Source organism: Vicugna pacos, chromosome 2, assembly GCF_048564905.1.
Source record: "Vicugna pacos chromosome 2, VicPac4, whole genome shotgun sequence".
Taxonomy (NCBI): Eukaryota; Metazoa; Chordata; class Mammalia; order Artiodactyla; family Camelidae; genus Vicugna; species Vicugna pacos.
This window is the reverse complement of record NC_132988.1, coordinates 74,215,937-74,233,658: the sequence shown is the minus strand read 5'-3', so window position 1 is coordinate 74,233,658 and position 17,722 is coordinate 74,215,937. Positions and strand designations below refer to the sequence as shown.

General features: G+C 44.2%; 1 protein-coding gene across 1 annotated transcript in view; it reads right to left on the bottom strand.

The window, feature by feature from the left end:
- Positions 1 to 17,722, bottom strand: part of FRAS1 (Fraser extracellular matrix complex subunit 1) — a 398,805-nt gene that overhangs the window by 15,474 nt on the left and 365,609 nt on the right. Inside the window, exons 61-69 of the mRNA XM_006198228.4 lie at positions 17,216 to 17,416; positions 15,487 to 15,674; positions 14,083 to 14,358; positions 11,567 to 11,799; positions 9,461 to 9,621; positions 7,285 to 7,499; positions 5,307 to 5,457; positions 3,534 to 3,641; positions 2,353 to 2,512 (exon numbers count right to left, since the gene is read on the bottom strand). Coding sequence (XP_006198290.1) covers positions 2,353 to 2,512; positions 3,534 to 3,641; positions 5,307 to 5,457; positions 7,285 to 7,499; positions 9,461 to 9,621; positions 11,567 to 11,799; positions 14,083 to 14,358; positions 15,487 to 15,674; positions 17,216 to 17,416 — 1,693 coding nt within the window. The remainder of the gene's footprint in view (positions 1 to 2,352; positions 2,513 to 3,533; positions 3,642 to 5,306; positions 5,458 to 7,284; positions 7,500 to 9,460; positions 9,622 to 11,566; positions 11,800 to 14,082; positions 14,359 to 15,486; positions 15,675 to 17,215; positions 17,417 to 17,722) is intronic.

Here is a 17,722-nt window from a genome sequence, read left to right as displayed (position 1 = left end):
TGGTCCTTCTCTTCCTCCAGAGCTTGGCCAGCAGGAAATGAGACCTCGTACACATTTGAATACATGAAAATTGACCCATATAATGGGAATTGTAGCTCTTAATTAATCGAAATACTTCATTAGGCAGAACTGTCCATGCCTGACCCTTGCTTTCAAAAAGTCAGGCCAGGTCACGTTGCCCAAACCCCGGGAGGCTCCTGCTGCAGGAGAGCCAGTGACAAAGTCCACACACTGGCGGCCCAACCCCATCACCTTGCTCCTCTGACCTTCCCGCCTATTCCCCTCTTCCCTGTTCTCTCCACTCTGGCCACACCAGCCTCCTCACTGTCCCCCAGCATGCCAGGATGCTGTCACCCCAGGAACCTTGCGGGGAACCTCTTCCCCAGATACTCTGCCTAGGGAACTCCCTCACCTCCTTCAGGTCTTTGCTCAAATGTACCTTCTTACTGAGGCCTACTTGGAACATGCTAATTAACATCACACCGCCACCCCCTTCTGATGCCCCTTCCCTGCCCACTACCTTTCATTCTTCCATAGCTCTCATCACCTTCTAACATGTGGGACTGCACTCATTCATTACGTCCACCTCTGCTGGCAGGGATCTTTACTTTGTCCACCGATGTATTCCAAGTGCCCAGAACCTTCCCTGACACATAGCAAAAGCTCAATAACTATCTGTTGGACAAATGAATGCAGGACAAATGGTGTGGTCTCCTAAGGCTGAGTCCTACTTTTCTCTGAGTCCCTAAACAGGAGTTGGGGTGATGGATGCAGTTCTGGATGCAGGCTTTTAATCCTGCAGTTTTTCTCCCCTCCTTTCTGAAAACTAGACATTTCCCACATCACATCGTGGAGTACCAGTTGCCCTGTCTCCCCGAGAAGCCTTGGACAGCTCCCCAGCTCACGTTGGGCGGTCCTCCCTGAGCAGCTACTGTCTCTGCGTTCTGCACGCTATCGCTCACAGCGCACACAGCACAGAGCACTTGGTGCTGTTTTGCACTTTGCCATTTATCTGTGTATTTTACCTCCTTAACACAAATGTTAGCTCCTAAAGGATGTTTATTCAGCACCAACCAGGTGCTAAAACCTGCAGCCCTGGGGATTGAAGATCATGCCTTTTACCCCTGGGAAGCTCACAATCTAGTGGAAAACGGGACTCTACTTAGAGCATTATAATACACTGAGCCGCGCTACAGTAGAAGCTGGAACAATGTAGGAGCAAGGAAGAGATGCTCCCAGCACTGCATGGGAAGTCAGGGAAGGTGTCAGAGGGGTCAGTATTTGAGCTGGAGCTCAGAGGAGTTTCAGTTTTGCAAGAGGAAAGGAGCAGCAAGGGCAGAGGGAATTGCAAAAGTACAGAGGTGTGGATGGGCTGGTGGATTCAGGGGTTGGTGAGGTATGTAATGTGGTGAGAAGGCTGGGTTTGACATGAGGCCGGTGGGGAGGCATGGGTCTTGTTCAAAGAGCTGGACTTCATTTGGTAGGTGGTGGGGAATCAGCAGAGGATTTAAAGAGGAGAGTTTATCCGCCTAAAAATTGGGACAAGTACATGAACAATATCATGAGGTGCTAGGAAACATAGCCCTTAGAGGTTATTTTATTATATATTGATTTCAAAGGAATCATTATGTACAAAAAATACCTGCTATAAGACCAAAAATTTATAATTAAAAATATTTTTGAAAATGATTCTAAGACAATCTGCTACTTCTTAACTGTAAAACTGGAATAAGATTTTCATGCTAAATATAGACCTTAATTTCACGATCTACTAAATGAGGATAACAACATTCATGAAAGACTCCATTATCCTTTTCACAGTAAAAGTTTTCATTTTGTTTGCCCTAGTCTTCTCTTTTACAAATGGGATATTTTACTGTATTTATCCCATTCCCATTCTACCTCCATGTTGGGTGTGGACAAGGAATAAGTCTTGTTATTTATTTTATAGGACATTGGACCATAAGGGGTCACATCTGGACCTGATGACCAGAGATTCTGGATTTTGCAGTGGCTGTGGTAGTTGGAATGAAATTTCTTTACTGTACTACAGTTTTAGTTGGACACGCTTCCCAGCTTCCTTTGCAGGTGGCTGTGTCATGTGACTAAGTTCTAGCCAATGGGACGTGAGTGAAAGTGACGTGCACTCTCCCCGTTCTCGCCCTCGGGATAAGGGTGAGCACTTCCTGTTTTACACATCGGAAGCTGATCTCAGCTCCATCTGTTTCTCTATTTGCCAGGGAGTTGTTTCTGTCCATCTCCCTTTTAAGATAGAAACCCAGCTTTTGAAGAAAAGCCCTTCAAGAAACTGAAACATTTCAGATTTACCCCTGAACTCCATCCTGTATTCACCTGTTATATGAGCTTGTGGCTCTCCAGAGCTGATAGGGAGAATCAAAAGTCTGAGCACTCCAGAGCAGCTGCAGGTCAAATTCAATTCCACCGAGGTGGTCTGGAGTCAGTATGAATGACTTCACATCAGGAAGGGTGTGGTGCTCCATCACAAATTGTCCTGTTTCAAGGGGACACACACATACTTACTCATGAGCTTTATTGTACTTGTGGTGAATCCCCTACAAAAGCTTTAGAACTGAATGAATATTCTTCTATAAAACAACTCAGGTTATATCTGCCCCTCCCCCTTAGAATATATTCCACTCTGGATGGGAGGGCATGGCTTCTCACCCCAGCCCATCAGCCTACTCCCGACGGCCATTATGGTCATGTCTATATTTACAAACAGTACTAATGAGTCTTGTAGAAATGGTGCTAATGAGCATATTCACAGTAATGGGAGTCCTTATGCGACAGTGAACACTGAACACAGAACACACTCGGCTATGAATTCCAACCAATATGTTTCTTGGAGGTAGAAAGATCTCAGTAGTTTATAAATACAAGTATCAACCAGATTAAAAAAAAAATCTCATTTAGGGCCATTCAAATCCTTGGTGGAAGGAAGCAATTGCAAACATCATTAAAAAGGCAAGGGTTACTCAGCAAGACACCGCCACTCTTTAAAACTACAGTAATATAGAGTCATGGATAACAGTAAGGACACTATTCTAGACTAAAAGAGCCTAAAGAGCTATAACCACCAAATGTAACATTATGGAACTTGATTGGATTCGCTTTCCTTTTATATAAACAGATACAAAGTCAATAGAAACAAATATAAAAACAACTAGAAAAGACATCTGTGGGACAATAGAGGGAATGTGAATAAGGACTAGGTATCACTGGATCGATGTTAAATATCTTGGATATGGCGATGCTACTGTGACATGTAAGAGAAGGTCCTTGTCTTAGGAGATGTCTACTGAAGTATTTATGGTAATTTGGCATGAAGCCTGCAACTCATCTTTAAATGGTGTAACAAAAAAATGGGAATGTATGCATATGTGTACACACACATAGCAAAATGTTAACAACTGTTAACTTTGTTCTTCAACTTATTCTTTCAACTTTTTCTCTATGGTTGAATGTTTCTTAATAATAAAAAAAAACTGAGAAAAAAATGGCACTTATACTACCTCTGAATTTGGCATGGGTCTTGAATTCAATGACGAGACGGCCATCCTCTCGAATATAGATCCTTATTATCTGAAGCCTTGCAGAGAGCACACTGTCCGTCTGGATTCCTGGGCAGGCAACCATACACAAAACATCCAAGTTAGGGCTTGGAGAAGATCTCTCAGCCAGTAACTCCCATGTGAGTTATCCCACTGACACCTCTAAGTTGAGCTGCACGTTCACTTGAATGCAACTCAGGACAAAGTTACAAATTTGCATGAACCTAGAGTCTATTTAGAGACATGTATCAATTAACACTGTTTGACAGTTCATTCTACTTGGTTCTTTGTTTTTTTTATTTTACAATTCTACTCTCTTTGATACAGTCTCTTTATACCTGGAGATGCTACTTAGCCCAGATGCAGGGTCCCAGTCCATAACTCAGAGAAAAAAAATGGGCCCTAAAACTTCTTACTTTCAACTTTACACCAGGATGTGGTTACAGCATATCTGCTACACACTGCATTTTCTTTTCCTCACCAGGACACATCTCAGGACTTAACAGAACCATAAACAAGGTTCTAGTGGCTACATTTAGTATTGACAGCCGTGGAGAATTAAAGGTTAGCCTGCAGAAGGCCAGCCATATATGGCATGACATGAGTCAACTGTGGCTTTAATAAGTTCAGTGGCAATCACGATACCCAGTGAGTTCAGTATGACCAAAAACTAAACGGCAATCAAGGAGGGAAAAAATAGAGTTAAAAAACCCCCCAAACTCGAGGATTTATCTGAGCCAGAGCGTGAGAACTTCCTGAAGTTGTTTTCCTATGAGAAATATAAAGCAAATAATGATTTGAGCTGAAACCATCTAACAGAAGGAAGGATTGTATTTTCCATTGTAAGAAATGAAGCCCTATCTAAAGAAATCTCCTCAGATCAAGCAACTCTGCCTCAGATCAAGTAAGTCATCACCAGGGAGGGAGAGAGGGAAAAAGAGAGCAATAAAATAAGGGGAGATGAGCTTGGGGCTAGGTGTGACGTAAGGGACACTGAAAACGGGAAAGAGCAAAAGTCAGCTCAGATCCACTGGGGTGAATGGAGGAGAGAATCGTGGGGTTTTGAGGGACAGTCACGTGGTGGCAGTGGGAGAAGGTGTGTGAGGGGAGACACCAGAGAGGGATGTGAGCTCCCAGCTGAAGGAGAGAGAAGATAGGAGACAGGAGGGGGGGCTCCTCTCAAAGAGCAGTAATGGAGACAAGCCTGAAATGAAGGCCACTTTAAAAATTCAGCAATGCAGTTCTTAAAGTAAAACTACGGCTTAAATCTCTACTTTCAAGATGCAACAAAGGAGCAAACTTGATGCAAATGGAGAAACTGAGCCAGGTTGCTCTTCGCCTATTTTTCCATTTCCGTGCATCTGATTTTTCTCCTTAAACAACAGGAATTGCACCATTCTTACCTAGGATAAAATGAACATGACTATTTTCCAAAAAATCACACACTTCTCCGAACCCCCTAATGGGCATATAGGACCCATCTGTCACTTGCCATCCACGGCTCTGGGCACTGTATCTGGGCGGGGGGCCTTCCAGCATCAACATGTGCGGACATCACTCTTTTTCAGGAACCACAGATCTATACACCTTCTAGACTTCAGGTGGCTCTCCCTTGACTGAATATAGGGCAACAGGATGAGGAATGCAGCCACTTGTAAAAGTCACTACTTACTTTTTTTCTCTTAATCTTGCTTGAACATAAGGTAAGACTCAATAAGACATCAAAGGATATACCTGTTCTCCAGAGAACAGTGTCATAGAAGAAGGAAAACTCCATCTCGGTGTGGTGCTCCAGGGAGGCCCAGCCCCTAGGGGCCGTCACGTAGATGTAGGACACGTAGAGAGGCACGTGCACAGTCAGGAAAGACTGAGCAGAGTCCCTCACCTGCCAAGCAAACGGTGTGCACACAGTGAGGGTTATTTCTCCCCAGGATGAAGTGCACATGAGCATCACGTCTCTGTTCAACCTTCATTCACTCCTGTAGTCACTCATTCAATACTAAGTGCCCGTGATTGTCTCAGGCACCAGGCAGGTGAGGAGCTGGGTCCTCAGCAGTAGATAGAAACCCCAAATCACCACCCTAGTAAAACCTACAGTCTAGAAAGGGAGATGTATAAATTTTTAAAATAAAGTAAATAAAGGGATGGGAAGTGCCAGGATGCTTCTTTAGATAGGATGATCTGAGAAGGCTTTTCTGAGGAAACTTAAACAAAAACAGTTTTCAGGAGTGAGAAGTTTGCCTTCACTGTTCATTTGCATGAAGGCTTGGCTGAGATTTTTAAGAAGTCACAGTTATTCCTAAAGGATCTGGGGGATCTGGGATCTACTGTCAGCACAAAATCCCTGGCTGACAGACACTGGGCTAGATGTCTTCCTAAACTGAGATTATTAGTTACAATTTCAGATGAGGTTCAGAGAGGTTATGTCTCGTCCAACTCTGCTGATATCTGATGAAGGAAGATATGAGCCAGGACTTGGTTCTATGTTCTTTCTGTCATATACCAGCTGTTACAACTCTTTAAAGAAGCAAACAATGAAACAGTTCTTTAAATATATTCTTCTGGTATTGGTTTAAGAAATGGGATGTATATAATAAGAATTCCTTATCTTTGAGTTTTTAAGCATATTCTGAATAAAAATATTCAAAACTTTAGTGAAAAGAAAAATCATGGAGAACAGAGAATAACAGGTTTTGAGGGGTCAGAGGAGGAACCAATCATGCAGCTTTGCAGTTTTGAAAGTGAACGTGGGTTACATAACTGCAGAAATAGAAAGAGAAAGCTAAGAATATCTTAAAATTCTATTCAGTAGAGGGCAGTAGTGTATACAAAATGAGAATTGACCAAAAAACCAAAGGCATCTCAAGGAAACACAAATTTTAATCCAAGGAACTTTCCCAAAATGATTAAGTCCCTCTACAGACTCCCCTCTTTCAGTGTGGTTCAACCTGGTTTGAAATGAAGAATGAACATCTGATTTTTAGTTCATGGAGATAACTACTCAAAACTGGGTAGAACCTGCTTTGGAATTGATTTTCCCATGAGGACACACTAGCCTAGTCGCTTCGATACAACTGCCCTCCTAGACTATGACTACTTGCTATAACATTTTCTTCTGTTACTGATGTTTAATGACTATTAAACATCATTTTTAAAGTGTCTGTTTTTGCAAGGGTTGTCAGTGAGGCACAGGTTTGGACTAGCTACGAAAGCAAGGTGTTTCAAACACTTATCTCCCCACAACGTCCGGGACAACAGTGCTCCACTTGTCTGCTGGAAGACGGGGTGCGCCACCTGTCATTTTGATTCCTTTCCCCACATGGGGAGGAGGACACACCTACTGAGTAATAACCTTCCCATCAAATGTAAATCTTTTGGGCTCTCCAAAATACACCCAGAAGAAAAAACGTATTTACTTAGAAGTAAAGACGGTTGGATTTTTATATAAATGACTGTGCCAGACAGTAATTTTTTTCATATTAACTTTAACATTTTACACATTACTTTTCCAGTTAATTGACTTTGGAGGGGGCCACTCTAGTCACTACTGCTAAGGAAGGTCTCTCCTGAGGGACTTATAAACACTCCCTTGGTTGGTGCAGTTCTGGGGATGACTGGATGCAGTGATGTGGGAGATGGAGCGCTTCAGGAACAAAGTTGCACCTGGCGCCCAGGTGCACGAGGCCTTCGGACAGGCCCACGGGGCGCCCACCTGGAAGTCGGCCGTCACAGAGCCCCCGCAGACATCGATCAGCTCCGTCATATCATAATAGGCATCGAACGTCCAGACGCAGCTCTTGAGGTTCAGGTGTTTGTAGAGCTGGATGGTCTTGGGCTCCCGCACGCTGGGGTCGAACTGGAAGGGGCGGTCGTAGCCAGGCCCCAGGGCCGTGCTGTCGTAGAGCCTGTCGTCCAGGAACCCTGCCTCTGGGGGGTGGGGGGGATGAGCAAGGAACAGTAACTCAGTCGCTCAGCCGCTCAGCCGCTCTCTCCGGCTGCCCAGGAGTGGGGTGGGGAGGGAGGAGGTGTCCTTTTGACATTAGAGAGCCCTCCCTCCATCTGAGACTGTTCATGGGGCAGCCCAGGGCTCCTAACACGGCACTTGTCAGCTGCCTGCTGCCACGTGTTTAATAGTGACTGGGTTCACAGCCTCATGGAAGAGACTGCAAGCGCCCCCAAGTAAAGGTGAACACGTGAGACCATAAATGAAGAAGCCAGAGCTCAGCAGCCCTGCGCATCTTGGAAAAGAAAACACCCTGAAGCTTTGCCTGTCACACCTGCCAGTCTGGTTCTGTGCTTTGCAATCAGTCCTTGAAGAAGTGGATTTACCATACAGAGAATTTCTTGATGAATTATTATTAAGACTGATTTAAAAAAAATAGCTTTTATGGAAAGCCAGTAAACAAACATCTGACTACCTTCCCCCCACCTCCTATGGTTTCTGAACTCTTGGAGGAAAAAGTCTTAATTTTGTGTTAATGAGTAAACAGCTCACTAAGAATGCTTGACTAAACCTCCTCTGCTGCAGGCAAAAATTATTGGTCCAAACACTGCCAAGCAACTGAACTGCTCTAAATTAAGGAAGACCTTTGTGCAGCAGAGCGCTGAATACAGATACAATTTAAAAATATCAGGGTTAAAATTTCTATAGTCCTCAGAGCAACTATAGTCTTCTTCTCAAAGAGCTGATGCGTTTCTCTGAATGTTTGACACCAGCACCCAGCCCTCTGCCCCCTAAGGACTAGGGTCTCAATTAATATATGTTGAATTTAATTGTGTTTAAGTAGGAAGAGGTGCAAACTTTCAGCCTTTAAACACAGGATGTTTCTTTCACTAGCTGCATATGTGGACCAATTAAACTTTCATCTGTAGCTCGGTGATTTACGAATCATTTACACTCCACTAATTCCTACTGTATAAAGACCATCACTACCCAAAGTGGTGCTTAATGAATATGGAAGAGCACATGAATGCTTTTCTGTCTTCAAAAACACTGTTAAATGATTCATCAGTTGCGAAGGGAGGAAATGCACATTTACTGTGCACTTGCTAAGGTGAATGGAAACGGACAGGATTCTTTGTAAAGTAAAACGTCTGCCGTGCTGAACACGGAGATGCGCTGTCAGCTCCTCCAGGTCTGCATCAGCTGCAGGGCCCCACGGCAAGCTCTCCCTGGAGCAGCAGGCATCCAGCGACTGAGCGGGGAGAGGCAGAGAGGTCTGCCCACTGGGTCTGGAAGTAGGACAAGCCTGATGTATGGGCTCTCTTCAGAGCTCCCTGAAGAATTGGTTGCCACTTTATTGGCTGCATTGCAGGCTGACTTCTCCCTCTGCCCAGTCCTGCCTCCTCTCCTTCCCTTTAAGAGATGTTGATACCTAACAAGTATCTCATACCCCAAACTCCACCTCAGCTCTTGCTCCTGGAGAACCATCCTATAACATCTAACATCTGCACTTGAGCCTTTGAAAATGTTGAGAAAACAGGACTTTAGAGCACAGATTTAAACACAGGAGAAGGAAGAAATTAAAATTTACCAAGATAAAGGCTTTAAAAATGTCGACACATTTAATCCTCATCCTGATTGGAAGCAACTGTTATCCTCATGTTATAGATAAGAAAACAGTTGGCTTTCCAGCTATTTTTGTTTAGTTGTACAGGTAGTGAACCAGGGACTTGAAACTATCAGTCTGATTTCAAAGTCCTTGTTTTTTCCTATTCAATTCACTATCTGAGCTGCCTATATTTCGTTGCTTGCTAAGGAGGAAATCCACTAATCATGCAGATTTTGAGGCCCAGAAAACATGAAGAGCAGAGTTCACTTAGCCATATCCTTAAGGGTCACTGCGCTGGGCTGGGATGGAAAAATCTGCACGGAGCACTTCCCTCACCTGAGATGCCTCTCAGGTCACGGGAGGTGACGAGATTGGAGCAGACGTGCTGGTGTCTGTAGATGGACTCAGATAACAGAAAATGCAAGTTGTGCAACGGCATGGTGGAGATAAGGGGCAGCATTCCGTCCTGGTGTGGGATCTGCACTGAAATGTGGATTCTAAGGGAAAGAAGGGCAGAGAAACGTATTTAGGTGCATGCTCTCAGCAGTTAATATGCTACACTTCCGTCTCATAACTCACTTTGTCTTCACCAATGAATTTGCCGATTTGTTTTTTTTTTTTTCTGAAGCTTCCCACGTAGGATTTCTCTCTGAACATGAGGGTATGATATACATCTAGAGTTTTTCCCTTCCCCACTGCCCGGGAGATCCTCCAGACTCAGGACTGATAGCGATCAAGAATCACAGATGTTTGTGTGTACGAGAAGAGATAACATCACAACCACTAAGTACTTTGTAGCTGTCTTTTGCTTTAAAAGCTAAAGCTGAGTGACTGATGCAGGTACGACTGCCCTTCTCTGTCATAATGAGTGTCTGTGGAGGTGGGGTAGAGTTGACACATATTTTTTAAAAGTATTTCTGCCAAAAAGACATCATTGAGCTCTCAAACTCTAGGTTCAGTATTCCTACCCAGGAAAATAGCTCAGAAATAGAAATAATAGAAACAATCCCACTACTCATATGGTCTCCCTCCAGCTGAAAGAGACTCCTCCAACCCTCCCCCTACAAGTTTCAGCAACGCCACCAGCCCTCACGGGCCTCAATCTGCAGCAAACGCTTCCTTGATCTACATTGTTCAGCATTTAGGTGCCTTCGCACCAGGAAGCCTGTAACTTACTTATATTGGCCGCTATTCCCTGTGTGCTCTCAGACTCTGTCTCACCTCCCCACCATGAAGGCAAAGGACCATTACTCGCCTCCACTGCTTTTGTCTCTCCAGAGCCTGCGGTACACAATTCTAAATAAAATATGACCTTAATAAATATTGGCTAAGACAAAAGAACAGGACTTAGGGGGCTGCATTTTGTTGTTGTGGTTGTACAAGTTTTAAATTTTCAGCGTGTTTATTGCGGGTGCATTTTTACAGTTTGTCTCTCAGCACAAAGACCTATGTTTTAAAGAGGAATCAGAACCTTGGAATATAAGCAGGCTGGTTCTTTTGCTAGGAGGGGGTCAGTAGTAACCCTGGGCACTTCTTGTTATTACTTTTTAACAAAAATAAATTTCATTCTGTTAGAAGAAAAGGATTTGCATATGCTTGGCTCCATGTTCAAATCTGTTTTTTTTCATGCAAATGAACCCCCTTCTCTGACCTCAGGTGCTCATGTAGAGGCACACACATAAACACTGTGAGGTTTAATTAATATGAATAGCATACACGAATTTTTTTTTACTATGCAAAAATGAATGTATCCATCCTTCCATCAAAATCATGACGGCACAGGAGGAAAATAAAAGCACATTTGTCCAGTGACTTACAATTTACACAGTGTTATAACTCATTTGTTCCCTAGATATTTAGTGAGTGCCTTTTAGGTGGTAAGAAGCACTGCTCTAGGCAGAGGGGACATGAAATAAATAATCATGGTCCCTGTCATCATCTCCTGTGGGGACAGAGAGAGAACGAATAATGATAATGCTCTGAGAGAGGCAGACATGGGTGCCAGAAAAGCTGGAAGGAAGGGCTCCCAAATTAAATTGGGGAAGATGATGGAAAAGTTCCTAGAAGAGATGCCATGAGCTAGGTATAGTGGGACAACTGGATTTAACTACACCAAATGGAAGAGGGTGGGGAGAGTTGGAGCCAGGAGTAGCCACAGGGCAGAGACATGCTACCTAAGAGAGTTTAAAGCCTTGGGGAAGTTACATGTGATTCTCTGTGGGTGGACTGGCAGGTGAAACAAAGGGATTGAGGCTGGGAAGATAAAGCAAGGGGCAGATCTTAGGGGGCCTTCAAAGAATGTCAGTGTTTTCTGAAGTCCTCGTCCCCACTATTCTTACTTGCAGAAGCATCACTCACTGATCTGTCCCAACAGGAACACACACAAAGGCTAGTGGGAGAATCTCTCTGCCCTCTCCTCCTGGAGGGCCCCACCTGCCTGACCTGTTGGGATGCTCCTTGTGTTTGACGTCCAGGTATTTCAAGGTCGCGATGAAGGACTGAGCCTGGAAGCCTCGGGCTGTCCCAGCCACCACTGGGGTGTGGCAGATAGCACTGTCTGTTCCAATGGTAACGATGTTGCTCCTCAAGGGGGTCCCCACATGGCCCACCTTGTCCACAGCCTTGGCCACACAACGCACATGGAACCTCCGGCTGAAGTAAATGCTGTCCAGGACCTGCCAGGAAGAACAGAGCACCTCAGACACGTGTCTGACACTTCAACAGCTCCTTGCACTGCATCTTCTGGATGGCCTGACACAGCCAGTATCTGGTACCAGGTAATCTGTGAAAACCATCCATCTATCCATTTACCTATCTATCCATTGATCTATCCATCGATCTATCCATCTGACCATTTGCTCACCACTGAAGTATGGACCTTCTCCCAGCAGTCAGGCACTAGAGACAGGGCAATGGGTACTTATAGCCTCGAGTGGTAAGTCAGACAACGAACAACTAGACAGATGTAGAGTGCGAACCCAGAGACGACTGGTTCCCAGTGATGGTGCTGTTCTCTTCACATATTTGGTTCAGCATAAGAACCACCCAAATGGTTTTCAGCCCTTCCAGCAAGACTGGGTAGCCTCCAAATCACTTCTGCTGAGGGCATGGTATCAGGATACAGAGGAAAGATCCTTCTTTTCCAGGAGTTCTTAGTTTTCCTTCCTTCCTCAGTCCTCTCCTAATTACCGCACACATTGCAAGAGTTATAATAACAAGCAGACGTGAAGTTGAGAACTTGGCCTCTGACACCTGCTGGCCTTTGAAAGTCTTTCTACAGATTCTTTCATGCCCCCAGATTCACAGAATCTGTAAGGGTGCTTAACTCAGTCTATGCAGAGACAACGTAGGTCACCCAAACTCTTTAGGTTTTGTGTGCATATATATAGGGAAGTACATAAAAAGAAAAATTAATTAGATGTTCCATGTGCCACAGACCTCCCACAAAGCAACCATACAAACTTACAAATTCTACTCATGGAAACAATTTTCACTGAAGTCCATTAAAAATTCAAGATGATTTTTCCATTAAAATTTTTTAATTAGCTGCCAACACTTTATTTATTTATTTATGCATGGACTTAGTTCAGAAGGGATTTGAGGCATCTTACAAAAATGCCTCCAATGGTATTAAACAAATAATTGAAGAAATAAAGAAGGAGCAAAGGAAAGTGGGGTTAAAGTATTAGTCACCAATTCACTGCAAGAAGGAAAATGGAAACATAGAGTAAAATCATAAACTTGGTACCTGTTAAAAATTTATATTTAGCTCAAATCAGACCAAACCCCCTACATGGTTTTGCTGATCTTATGAAACAATAAGTTCTTAGGTCGTCATTTAAATTTTTTAATAATAAAGAAGATAATTTAAATTTGAACTAGGTTACGCTGCAGAAGAATTAATCTTCTAGCTGTTCTGAATAAGCTCTGCCGAAGACAATGGACACGAGTGACCCGCTTTATCCAAAGCCTCGCACGTACCTCTAACAGCGTTCCTCACTCTGAGCCCAGCCATGTGAAGTCCTTCTAAAGTAAGAACAAACTATGGCTTGAATGGGGAAAATCTAAAGAAATTCTGTCTGAAAGAAATCTCTGATTTCCAAAGTTATCAAGTGCACTCACTTCAGTCAAAACTTGCTGAGTGCTTACCACATGCCAGATACTGCGCTGAGCCTGACTCTCCACTGCTTCCAGCTCTTTCTCTGGAGAGAATGAACTTTATTGGTGTGAGGAACGGAGTCAGTGTCATGGACTGTGTCCTGAGGTTGAGAAACCACCACTGTCACTGCTCTCTGATGGTACCTGAGGGGTGGGTCTGGCCTCCTTACTCTCTGAGGACAGCAGCTGCATTCTGAACCCCTTTTCACATCCTCCCACAGGGCACTGAACAATGCAGATCACTCGTAAGCATGCTCTCCTTTTGTTTCATAGCTGGTCCCTACTGTGTGCCATCAATGTGATGGCCACTTTGGGATGGATCTATAAATGTGTCCAGGTCCTTAAGGAACTTGTATCCTCCTACTTACTGAATGATTAAAGAGGTCACAAAAGAAAAGGAATCATTCTTTGTACCTACCTGGAATCTCTGACTTCCTGTATCATTTATAGATCACTTTTGTATTTGATTTGTCAATGACCTTGTGAAGTGGATTGAGTGGAAGAGGTATTACCTTGCAGATCACGAAACTGAGACTCAGAGAGGTTAAGTAACCTCTTATCATCACATAGTTAAAAGCAGGCAGAATCAAGGTTTGTAAACAGGTGTCTGAGTACTTGTTTAGTTCTTTCTACTACAACATACTATCTTTTCCTATATGTAAGAATAACAAGACTGTGTGTGTCCTCCAGGTACCTGCTTATGTGTTTATTTTATACCAAATGCCACACAGGGACCTTAAGGACTTGGATAGAGAAACGCCAGGACTCTCCCTTCTCAACCAGGCCCAGACCAGACCTACCATGTGGTTGACACTGGTGAATGGTGTGTTGTCGGTGATGGTCTCAAAGGGAGACCGGGCCCCATTGCCATCAGTGGGGGCGGCCACCTCCCAGCTGAACTGCATGGACGTCTGGTTGATGCCGGCCTCACTGCAACGCTCCTTCATGACGGTGTACTTGGGAAAATGGGGGTCGCAGGGCGTGACACAGACCAGCGGGTAGCCTGGGGAGGGGGATTTTTTGACTCCTTCCTTGGTAACCTCTTCCACGTGGTCATAGTCAGCAAGTGTGACAACCTGCAAAGGAGCAACAAAGCTTCAGCCCTGGGTGGGTATCGGGAAGGTCAGAGAACGAAGATTCTCTTCCCTGGAGATCCATGAGATCACTCAGCTCCTGGGGATTCTCTAAAATATAGCAGAGGTTTTTCACCATGCTTGGCCGCGCATCCCTAAAAGATACTGCAGATCTTTGCTGGTGGAGAAGATCCTCCTCCCTGCTGAGCTAAAAGCTTTATTATCATACTGGTCTCATTCCTAAGTCAGAGCCCCATGCCTCATGTGAAGAATACTTCTTTCCCCTCGCACCCTGTAACCAAAACGATACCATGAACAGCAGTTACTAGTTTAAAGTTGCAGTAAATTGTTAATGGTATGCAGTAGCACATTTGGCAAAATAAGAGTAAATACAGGTAGTATATTTCTTCCATGGTCAAAGAAGAGACATATTTTGAAATGATCCTTCTAGTGTATGAGACGAGTCAGGGGAGGTTATAAGACTTATTTGGGCTGCTTCATTATTATGGGATAAACTTCCCTTGGCAACCTCCAGGCACTTTCGTCCTAACTGTAAGGTCAGCGCATTCATTCTGTTCATCCCCACACTGGGAAACTTGGAAGTACATTTCTGCAGATACTTAATTCTACACACGTGGTGAGTATGTAGAATAACAGATATAGGGTAATATTACTTTGAACTCTTCTCAATCCCACCAAATGAGAAGGTCAGTTGCATTGTACTTCCTGTCTTTATCAGACTAAGGTATCAACACGGTTTGGTCTCACTCTTATGTCAAAACAAGGTTTCTCATCCTGGGCACTATTGATGTTTGTGCCAAATAATTCTTTGCCGTTGGAGCTGTCCTGCACATTGTAGGGTGTTTAGCACCACCCCTGGCTTCTACTCACTAGATGCTAATAGCACCTAGTGTGTCAGTCATGACAGCCACAAATGTCACCAGATATTGCCAAATGGAGGTGATGGGACTGACTGAGGCTTTGGGGGAGGGGACAAGAGGGCTCACTCTTGGTTGAAAACCACTGTGTTAGAAAAATGAAGACGTACAGCACAGAAAGTCCTGCTTCTCTCAACTTCTCATCTAATGACAAAGACATAAAAGCAGCAATCCTTTGGGTCAAGCAACTCACGATGGGTGGTGCTGGCAGTATGAGACTCCCTGATGCCTCCTGGTCTAGAATCGTCACTGTGGCCGTGGTCACATCGCCAAGAACGGCTTCCACTGGGTCATCTGGGCCAAGGACGAGGGAGAAAGATTCATGCCATTCCCTGTCTTCGTTGGACAGGATCTCGACTTTAAAAAAGATATGATCCACACCTTTGCCAAGGACAGAGAGGACGAAGAGAGCAAAGGACCTCATTAGTGATCCACTTAAGCCAGTGCAGGTTGGCCCTGCTGAGACTTCACGTTAAAATATGTCCTTTCCTGTCACAGGTTTTCTGTAAATGGAGGGATTGCTAATCACTTTAGCTCCATCTCCAGTGAGGAATCTGCTTATTTATAGGCCAAATTCCACCTGTGGTGAAGGCTCAGTATTGCAGATTTACTATTCAACGCCATACGAGGATTAATGGCCCCTGCCTGACACTAGCTGGCAGTAATAAAAATCTATGATCCAAAATACACTCCACCCTGGTTATGAGATTTTTGCTTAATTCTTTCCCCTTTACACTTACGCATGAGCCCCTGTGTGGCCATGAGTGCTTGGACACCAGACATCCTTCAGAGCTGCCCCTCTGAGAAGCAATAGCTCAAAGGCTACCTACGAGGCCGTCTTGCAAAGACAGTAATGTGAAGGTTTGGCGGCCTAGAATGGGGAGGGTTAGAGCTTAGAGATGGTCTTCCTTTTTTATAAAGTGATTCTCCGAAGATGCAGATATCCCTGGCAGCAGTGAAGGCCCCCATCATCCTCTCCTATAGACATCTGGGCTAGGTTACCCCTAAGACCTGCCTTTCCCCCAGATCCTTATATAGAAAAGGAAAAAGTAAAGACACTTGGAAGAGATGTCCTTGTGAGGGTGTGGGGAGAGGGCGTCTACCTTCCCGGCAAATTAACCAGACACACGTAGGCTGGATTCAAATGCCCTTTGACGCTCAGTGGAGTGACAGAGACATACAGAGACCACCCCCACCATTTCCAAGGGAGGCCTTTTCTCCCTCCACTTGCCACGACATCTCTGAAAAGGCTATCTATCCTTCCTGCCCGCTTCTGACTACACCACAGCTGGTGCTAGAATCGACATCAGCCCCTTCACCTTAGACTGCTCCAGAAAGTTCCGTGAAAAAGCCTAGCATACAGTTTAACTCTTCTTTGTCTCATTCCTCCCATCAGATAAATACATCAGACAGTTCAACAGCTACTTGTGACCTGAATCCCGTCTTTCTTCCCTGACTCATCTCCACAGCATCTCCTAGCAGATGTTAAAACCACCTCAGCACAGAGACTGTGTCTTCTAGGTTTAGTAACCCTGAAGAGCCCAGCACAGTGGTTTGTACCAATGTTTGTTAAATGATGGTGTCATGTATGCTTTGTATAAAAATCAATTGCTCCTATCACTCAGCTAAATCACAGGCTAACAACAACAACAACAAAGTCCTTTTAAAGGAGCCAAAATGCTTAGGACGTTCTGAAGGAAAGTACTTCTTTTTCCTTCCCCCCTCCCCCCTTTTCCATGCCATTTTCATTAACAAACAATTTTAAAGACTCCTGCAATCTCAAATGTGTGCTTAATAAGTACTTCATGCTATTGGAACTATTGTTTTTATCTTTCATTTTTCTGCTCATTCCTCTTTTCAAATACAAGATTTTTGCCTCTCGACAAAGTAAAACCGACACCTTGGGATTGGCATTCAATTACCGGGACTGAACTTCAAGACTCGGCTTTTCGGGTGATAATCCACACCAGACTGGGCAGACCCGTCCCGCGTGCTACAGCGAACCTTGGATGTCCTGTTCTGATCCCCTCTGCGGATCACCTTGATGTTCAGAACGGCCATGGCATCTGGCCCCGAGGGTTCCCGGACTTGGTACGCTGCTTCTTCAAACTCAATGGTGGGGGCTACGGAAACAAGGTTAGGAAAACAAGAGCAAGTTGGAAAAATAAAAAATTCCGTCTCTTGTGGAAAATACCTTATAATGGCAAGAGGGAATTTTTCATATTAGTTAACGATACGAAGGCACAATGGCTTGCAGGCTTAAAAATCAATCAGTATTTACCCCTAAGCAATACTTTGGAGAAAGGAATTTATTTATGATTCTGCAGGAGGTGTTTCTCAAATATTTCCTATTAAAAACAATATAATGGGAGAAATATTTTTAAGTGCTTTAAAATGCATGAAGTCCAAGTTTCCATCTAAGCATGACA